Genomic DNA, 9,674 nt, shown 5'->3' with positions numbered 1-9,674 from the left:
TTGAAAGCACAAAGTCTTTGTATCTATGCAGGATTCTGCTGTTCAGCACGGGGAGTACGTAACTGCATCTGTAAGCTGTACCCAAACTGCTGAAGGGCCACACAGAACAGTTCCAGCAAGGTCACTGCCACCCACACAGTTAGCCCTCCATATAAAGAAATTTAAAATATCTGGAATGCATAGAGAGTGAAAGTTAACATAACAGAAGCAATTTTCCTACCAGTGAAAAAAGCAGGCAGATTTTAGCACAGAACAGGTTTGGAGATGATGTCCCTACTGGAAAACACATGAAAGATCTACATAGAAACCCTCATTTAAGAAAATAAAGCTTGAAACATGGGTTGTACTGACTTCATTGCTCATGACCTATTTAGAACTGGCCTCTAAGTGCCATTAACTGATTCACTGTTGCGTAAGGTAGAGTTACGACTCTAAAATAACAAAAGAATTTTTTCATATAAAATAAGATCTACAGCAAGGTCACAGTACTCCTGATGCAGAAACCCTAAAATCAAGGAATATGAGATAGAAAGCTTTACCCGCATTATCATTATTTTGTTTGGTTTTATTACAGTTATTACAAAATACTATATGTTTACCCCAGTTAAGTATTAGTTATTAATATAAAACGTGATTTGCAGCAAGAGGGCTTCAGGAGAACATTGAATATTCAGAAAAACATTCAGTATTTTTAAAATATTCAGGAGAATATATTAAAAAAAAAAAGTAAAAGGAACAACAACAACAAAAAAATTCTTCAGCTATGAGATTCTTTCTCAGGCAGCCAAGAGGATTCAAGAGGATTGTGACCTAGAGTCTCAACAGCACAGAAGAAAGACCAAGGTGACTGTATGGCCATGCTGGCTGGGGAAGCGAGGGCAGATGAAAGTTCTGAGCAACTGACGAGTTTAAGGACAGTCACACATAGAAGCAGATGATTCACACAACTCTGCTCTTCCAAAAGCCTGTTCCTTGGTATGTCCTCTGGCCTGCAAATCAAACTGCACAAACTTGAAGGAGAGAGGACTACTAGTCACATAAGCATTACAGACATACAAATGTCAGTGACAGCCTTGTGGTTACTTCTGATTATTTGCCCAGCAAATGTGTTGTCTAAGCATTCTCAGAAGCCAGCACAATTGTTAAGAACACTGTATATGCTTTTGCAGCTTACTCAGCTCCCTGGAAAGCAGCATTGCAAGTAATGCAGTCCTGGTTCAAAACCCATGCTTCTGTTCCAGCTTGACCAACATTCTCAATACACTTTTGTATTACAGGTATCAGGCTGTCCCTTAAGTTCCAAACTGTACCCTTCTGAAAAATACTGTGAAAACTTCTAGGGAACTTCATGTCTCATTCTGGATTTGCACTAGAAGTATGATCCGTATGTCATACATAGCAGTAGACTATCCCTAAAAGCAAATCCCTCTGGCTTTTCCACAAAATGTAGCAGCATGTCACATCCTAAATGCATTGCCCTGTACAGCACACTATGTATTTGTGAAATAAATACATGATTTATTCCTCCATATATGCATGTCTTTAGCAGAAAAGCATTGGAGAGTCAACTATCTGGGACAAATTTACATTTAACTTGAAAGGACTGCTCCAATGGATGCTGCTGGAATCTGTCTTCTGTTCAAATTCAGGGTGAAAAAAAAACCAAAACTAAACCAAGCCAAAACTAAACCGTTGTGAGAAGACATAACCTCTTCACTCGGTATGCTGAATTTCCAGCTTCAGTGGACTACAGCAAATTGACTGGTCTTCAGTTTACTGTGATCATGTCAGCCTGGAGTGAAAAAAATTGCAAGTGACTTGTCCCTGGGACAAATTTTGCACAATGTCATTTCAGCGTCCCTACACACTCATTTTTCAGAAAAAGATATACGTAGCTGCAGGGCAGGGTACCCTTTCCTCAGCGAGGGAAGTAGGTCAGACTGGACTCCTCGAAAGCTCTGCCTCAGGAAAAAGATGTCTTGACCCACTGCATTCCCTGAGGCTGCTCACATATGACGCTGGGGTCAGGCACAACTTCCCAACTTACACCTTGTTAGAATTCTCTGCTATTCAAAGTCAGCAAAATCTTAAGGTTGAGTTTAGTGGGGTTTTTTTGTTTGTTTGTTTGTTTGTTTGTTTGTTTTCAAATTTTATTAACACAAAGATGATGAATTCCATGCGGCAGGCATTAGTTTTTGGTGTACAAAGTAAAAAAACTAGTTTTTTAAGGTCCCAAAGAAATAAATACATTGAGCTAGTAATACAACTCTTAACAGATCCTATTAGACATGCTTATAGATTTGGATACTGAATTGTCCATATTCTGAAGAAATTAGGACTGTAACATAAACCTGCCTGGCAAGCAAGAAGTACTGAGGATTAAGACCTGATCTGAAGTAATAAGAAAAGACAGCTTGGCCTTCTGACAATAAAGTACAACAATTCAAAAGAAAAGCCATCAAATAAAGACCCTGGACCTCAAGTACTCTGCCAAAAAAACTCAGGGTTAAAAATAAAAGCTGTAAAGCATTATTCTACTACTAGAGAAGAAAGCAATCTAAGCATTTCCACTGTTTGTTTTGGAAGTAACCAATATAATAAAAGTGCTGGAAGTGAAATCCTTAAGTATAGCTGATGAGAGCTGAAGGACAAACACTTTCAGTCTGTAATGCTTCCAACTATGCTTCCTCTGGCTTTTCCTGTGCATTTTATTTGACCAATTGATTTAGCTTTGCTAGAGAACTGTTCTTGGCTCCAGTTTTGTCAAGAGCAGCAAATGTATACTTTCTCCTCTGTAAGGCTATTTATATGATATGACAATGCACATCTGCATCTTGTATACCTTTCTGTAAGGTCACCAAGCAGCAGTCAATTTAAAATTACTGGAGTTCAAAGGGTGCACAGAAGCAGGGAATTTAAACCGATAAGGAATATATTTTTCAGCTTCACATATCAAATCTGTTTCTAAGTCATCCATTAGCAGTCATCTGCTTCCCCCTGCAGTTTCGTGAAGCTATTGCTGGATCATGCATTCAAGGACTTCAATTTCAATTTAAGATTGTAGTCACTCAAAAAGTCCTTTTGCAAATCTTGCCACTTGAAAACTGTGCCAAACCTGCCTTCTCTACTCAAGAGGCAGAGTAACAAGCATTGCTAGACTCCAGCTGATCTCTGCTCATTTTAACCCTGTGGTAAAGTTGCATTACTCTTTCTGCTGCCAAATCACTACCTTTTCCTGAAATTGTAAGCAGCACTTCCAGAGACAATTCACATCCATCCTTGAAAGTCAGTTGAGGTTACCGTGTCAGACTGCCTGTGACTATTCCCGAGAGACAACACACACGTATTTCAGAGGCAACAGCCTCAAGCAGCAAAGTAGAACTGACCATTTAATCCAGCATCACCACAAATCAAAAAGGGCTCAGTTTGGCAGTGTCAGCATCATATAAAGAAATGCATAGAGAATTAAAATCAGGTAACAACACTGAAAGATGAAGGCATACTTTTTTTCTCTTAAATTGTCATCCAGCAAAAGACTTACATTTGTTTAAAAAGTTTACTCAAAGAACTATAAATCACAGGGAGATTATAACTCCAGATTTTATCCAGGTTCTTCTTACCAGCACTTGGAATTAATTGCTCTGACAGATACAAGTATACTTCTTAAATGTACTTCTCCAAGCTTTGATTAACTCAGAAAATGCAACAGCATGTTTTGTTCTATTTTGCAAGCCATAAGACAGGGCAGTTTTAGTCTAGCCACCCATCTTTTCCTCCAGTTTGACAAAATCAACAGCATATTTAGTATTGGTGCTGTATATAGGATTCAGGTTACTCAACTGGGTCATTTGAATAAGGGGATCACCTGTTATTCTGTTTGACAAGATTGCATTGTGACACCTTCAAACCCCAACTGTCTCACAAGTTTTATTGCTATACAAAATAATTTTGAATGCTGATGAGAATTGTTAACAAAAGATATATTCCTTATTTGTATGTCAGTAATTTATGTAGCAAATTTTACTGCCATGCAGTCAGTTGGATTGCTTCATGTATTAATAATCTGGGTTTTTTTTGGTCCAAACAGATAATTCCTCTTAGAAAGAGTTCTGAGACCGTCTTCAAGCGATCAACTCCTGAGGACTGCTCCAAAATATGACATGATTCTCTGTACCCCATCTTCCATTTTGCACTTTTAGCTTTTATTTTCCCAACACTATAGAAAAAACAGCAACTTTGACAGAGACAAGGTCACTATACTCTATTGGACAGATGGAAATAGGAAAACACCAGATGTTGAAATTAATTATTACACACAAGAAGCCACCTCAGAAGAAATCCCAGATCAGTTCTTCAACCTCTGGAAAAGTAAATTCTACACAGATGCTGTAATTTATGAAAGAACGATGGGATCAACCTGAAGCATGGGGAAGAAAGAGTGAGGAGGTAAGCAGTTTAAAAAATTTCTGGATTAAGACAATGTTCTCTAACAGATCCTAGAGGTTCTGGACAAAACAGAAAAAAAAAAAAAATTTGAAAATGAAGTTTTATTGTTTAGCCCAGAACTGAAAAAAAAAATCTCAGGTATAACTCAAAAATATTTCTCAGTGATGAGTTTCACTTAACTCTTTGCTCACAAGATACTGATCAAGGAACTCCGCTACTAGAGCCGTGTTCCTTGTCTTGCTGACACATTTCCTAGTGTTAAAATAACAGCTGAGCATGATGATTACAGCCAGCTGTAGCTCCAATGCACACACAAAGCCCAAAGAAGGGAATTGCTTTTGAGGAATATTAGGTATTTACTCCAGGATCTTATAGCAGCTAGAAAGGAGTCTTCTATATCCAAAATAATAGTTTACTAAGCCAGGTGCTTAAGCTTTGCCAGACAAGACCCAAAGAACAAGACAACATCTGTCACGATGGAATAGCATGAGGGATTCAGAATCTTGCTGTTAGATAAACTCATAATTAATGGGTGTCTCTCCAGAAGAGGACTGGGTCAGACTGAAACAATTACCATGTAACAGCTGTTGGATGTCTTCTGATTAATTCTGCAGACCAGACCAACGTCAAAGCCATCACTGTCAGTGACAACTAACCAGAAAAATCTGTCTGTAATGTATCAAAAGCAATTTACTGCTCAGTGCCTCTGCTGAGGCAGTAATCAGCATGCTTTTAAAATAACAACCAAAAAAAAAAAATCTTATAAAAGTGAATTTTGTTTCAGGCTGCTTAATTCTTAAAACAGCTTAGAGTTGCAAGTCTAGGCAAGTAACCAAGCTCTATGCTACATCTGTTTATAAGAATAGTTCTTGCAGGTTTATGTCTTAATATCCCTTCAAGTTCTCATTTTGTCTTATTGTGCAGAGAAGACTTGTAATGGTACTGGTACTGTTTCCCTGGAAGTAATTCCTGTGACTTCAATAGAAACCTCACTGTATGGGGCTCTCAAAATATAAATCAGAGAGAACAGCCAACTACTTGCTCCTTCACTTTAATCTCTGCAACAGCTTCTGCATGGGTGAGAACTTCTACTGGGAGCTGCTACCATGAGAGCTTGCACATCAAATATGCATACACATACAGAGCAAGGACTAGAATCTGTCTTTGCATCTGCAGAATAAATCAGACTTTTTTACAGCCTAGTTATTGGAGGACATCGCTCAAAGGGACTCATTTATTAAAAAAACAACTGTTAAGGTGTAGCTCCATAAATTTGATTTAAGGAGGGCTAACATCCAGCTCTCCTTACTGCTCAAGCACAAGGATTACGGCAACTACAGTTCATAGGAGGTTTTTCTTATTTAGGCAAGTAGTCTGACTGAATTAAAAACATCTACCTCTGTACACCATTGACAAGGCTGCCATCTGATGTCTGCTTTTACCAGCACTGTCCTTGATCTAAAAATACAGCATTATTTTTCATCTGAATCATCCCCTGAAACTGGTTCACTGCACATTCACACAGAGGCAGCAGGGGGCTGAGAATAACGGATCAAGGACTGCCCAAGTAGCAAACACAGCACTGCCGCTGAGTGTCTGGTCACAACAGAAAGTCACATAAACAAGTTCTGAATATTTCTGCTTAGTTTTCTACAGCTGCAAAAAAAAAGCGAACCCTAAAACCACAACCACCAACAAAACCATGTTGCCCTTCTTAAAAATAATTTTTCAAGTAACTGGAAGGAGGTTTAAAATGTTTGAAGAACTCCAAATAAATGGATATACAGCAGCTGCTTTCAGGCCATACATACAGGCAGTATTTTTTCTTAAGAGCTGATCATTTAATGGATTCTTTTCATAACCAAAACATACAGAACATTTCAATTTTAAAAATGAAAATAAAATTTGTAGCCATCAATTCCAACTACTCTGAGGAAAGCTGGACTGGCAATTCAGGAATGACCCACCCCCATGGTTTTACTGCACAGAGAATGTAAGGTGATGCAGGGTAAGATCATGCAAATGGCTGACTTCAGGAGTTATAACAACTGCTGTAAGCTTCCAATTCCCCTCCAGATTCTGTATTTCTCACATTCTGCTTATGGGGGGGGACAACAACATTTTGTTAGAGAAATAAATAGCTATATTTAAAAGACTACTTATATAATCCACTCCGAAACCTCTCTATGGAACATAAAGTTTACAATGTAAACATTACCAGTCTAACAAGTATGGTGATACCAAGAGAGGGAATTCCTTCATTTCACTTGGCACAATAAACCACGCTGAAGGGCACAATTGCTCAAAATCACTGGACATAAACCTACAGAAAGATGAGAACTGCAGCACTCTAAATATTTCCTCTAAAGAAATACTCCCAGCTTCAGTTATTTTGTACTCCTACAGCACCTTTCGATGGAGTTCCACAAAGCTGAATGCAAGTATTCAACATTCATGATTCTTTTGCTCACTGTAGAGAAAGGAAAAACTGATGTACAAAATTAAATGATTACCTAACAATACAACAGAAATGAGAGCAGCACGAAAAGCAAGACACTGAATTGCCAGGCCTACTGCTGTTTCTAGAAGTTAATGCTATGACACAATTTCCCCCCAGTTTTTAGCATTTTGTCTATGAAACTCTTAAGATGCCTTCAAATTATAGGCTGCTGCAGAACCCTCTTTGTGACTCATGGTGACAATGCTCTTTGTTGTACATGCAACAAATACATATAGAAAAAAGGGACTGTGTAGTCTAACCTGGAAAAGATGCAAGGGCAATGGAATGTTTTTTTCTGTGTAGCAAATAGGTCCAGAAGTAACTATTGCCCTCTGTGCAGCACCTCAGAGAATGTATTTGGGAAATGTTCAGTTTTGGTGTCAGCCCCCATGCAAAAAAAAAAAAAAAAAAAAAAAAAAGACATCAACTTCTCAGAGGGAGGCCAGTGCAGGGCCCCCAAGGCAGTCAGGACAGTGGAGACCATGACCTAAGCAGACAACTTAGGAGAACTGAGTTTGTTCAGCCTTAGGAAAAGGTGGCTCAGGGGACACTTCACTGCTAGAGTAAACAGAGATGCACTGGTCCCCCAGGCATGCGGAAAATTAAGGGCCACTGGTTGCAAGTTGCAACATAGTGAATTTTAATTAAATACAAAGCAAAAAGTAACCTCATGGTGGAAAGTCAGACACTAGAACAGGGTTCCAGAGAGGCTGTACAGTCTCCACGCTCTGAGGTGTCTGTGTGGCTCCAGGCAGGCTAGTCTATTTGATCTAACTTAGAGCAGAAGGTTGGACTAGATCTCTAGAGGTCCTTTTGGGGCAAAGGATGCATCAGAGATTTCTCTTTTCTGATCCTCAAGAGATCATTCTTAAGATTTCCAACTCCATTGTTCATTATTAGACCTCAAAATACTACAGCTGGCAAGCATTATTATGCCCTTTTTACAAACATCAAAATTGAGAGACAGAGAGATAGGAAGTGATTTCCACATGGTCAAGCAGCAGAAAAGTGTTACATTTAGCTTTATTTCTACTTCAAGGAGATTATATTCTATATTCCTCTCCATACTAGTCCCATATTGCTTTTCCATCTCAAGGAACGTCTGCATTAACATAACAATCAGTACCACAGATGAAAATCTACCTTTTTGCCTTCTCTGATGTATTTTTGTAAGAAATCCCATCATACTAGCAAGGGAACTACTTGAGTCACAACTTGATTAAACTTCTGTACACTGGTTTGGAACAAAAATTTGAGAGGTTCGGTTGCCTCAGACGTGTTATCTCTGCATGTTTCTGCCCCTCCTTCTCTGTTTACAGTAGCTGGCAGGAAGCCCACAGCATATTCAAGTTACTGCCAAGTCCCTCCCAGCAGAAATTCACCACATTACTCACGTGAACAGTCTAATCCTCAAAGTGACTTAACAAGTTTTCTCAATGTCAGAAAAAAAAAAAGTTCTTTTTCATCTAACTACTCAATGACCATATCTTAGAACCCTGAAAAATAACTGCTGTCAAATGAAACCACTCACCGAGGGTCAAAAAACCTCATCCACATACTTACAAGGGAGTAAACTCTGCTACCAGAGCCTGTTGGGCTTCTCCTAAGACCTATTGCTTCCCACATTATCCTGTTTGTTACCCAAACATTTTGGCTGATGTAACTGTACTGAAAGTAAACAAACCCACACATTTAATGTGTTGTGTTTGATTAAATCTTAAGTAATCTATAGATATATTTTAAAATCTAATCCCAGTTAGTTCTATTACATGAACTAGCCTTTCAGATATGAAAGCTATCCTGAAACCTGCCCTGAGTTCTGGAAAAAGCACCTTGCAGCTGATCAGGTGGAAACAATAAATGCACACAAACAGGGAGATTTTTGTTTCTTATAATCTCTCAGTCACAGCAACCTTGCATACTGGTCAAAGTAGACAAAAAATCTGCAACGGAATGTGGTGATTAAGAACAGCAAGGAAAGCTAACAAAAATATTTATTACATAAAAGAAACTAAGAACAGTAAAACTAGACATGTAATAATTCTAAAGGTCCATTTCCATGCCAGTCACAGACCATTCAGAAATGTGACACTGAAAATGTATCTTTTTATATTCAGCATTGGTACTTTGGATTACCTGTTTTTCTTCCTCTGGCATATTTTTTTCCAGTTCTAGTAAGTATTCTTCATCTAGTTCTGTCTGCTTCCTTGAGCTATTCTCATCATTCTGTAAATTCCCTTCATCATCCAGCACAGGTTCTTTTGGCTCAAAGGAGTCACGACAGTCATGGAAATACTCATCTGCTGTTGTGGGATCTTTGGATGAAGATGGTGTATATCCACTTTCAAAGTTTTGGGGATTCTGTGCATCTTTGGGGCCAGTCTCTGAAGACTTCTGATCAGAAAGCTTTAAGTCATCTAGCAGTTTTTCAGGTGGACTTGGATCTTTAAACTCTTCCATACTGGACTCCTTGGAGGGCTTAGGTTTTTAAAAATGAGAAACAAAATAACCCTCAATAAGCATCGCAGAAATGCCTCATCACCAAAAGAATCGCTGAAGTACTTAAAAGTACTCTTGACATCCCCTGAAAGACACTATTGCCCCTCAGGGAAGGGAACAACTTAATACATGCTTCTTCTACGCACTACACAGCGACACGGGCCCAGCGCACTGTGCCCGGAGGCAAGTCCACCCACAGGCTCAGACTCCCAGGACCGGCACAGCGCTG

General features: G+C 38.9%; 1 protein-coding gene across 1 annotated transcript; it reads right to left on the bottom strand.

Moving 5' to 3' along the window:
- Positions 1-9,082: 9,082 nt before the first annotated feature.
- Positions 9,083-9,406, bottom strand: LOC103776911 (tetratricopeptide repeat protein 1-like; the record flags this gene model as incomplete). Its single annotated transcript, XM_008944441.1, has 1 exon — positions 9,083-9,406. A coding segment is annotated over exon 1 (324 nt), but the record flags the coding sequence as incomplete, so codon positions are not given.
- Between the last annotated feature and the right edge of the window lie 268 nt (positions 9,407-9,674).

Source organism: Merops nubicus, unplaced genomic scaffold (genome assembly GCF_000691845.1).
Source record: "Merops nubicus isolate BGI_N331 unplaced genomic scaffold, ASM69184v1 scaffold23027, whole genome shotgun sequence".
NCBI classification, from domain to species: Eukaryota; Metazoa; Chordata; class Aves; order Coraciiformes; family Meropidae; genus Merops; species Merops nubicus.
Note: the sequence above shows the minus strand (reverse complement) of the source record. Positions and strands in the feature narration are given on the sequence as shown.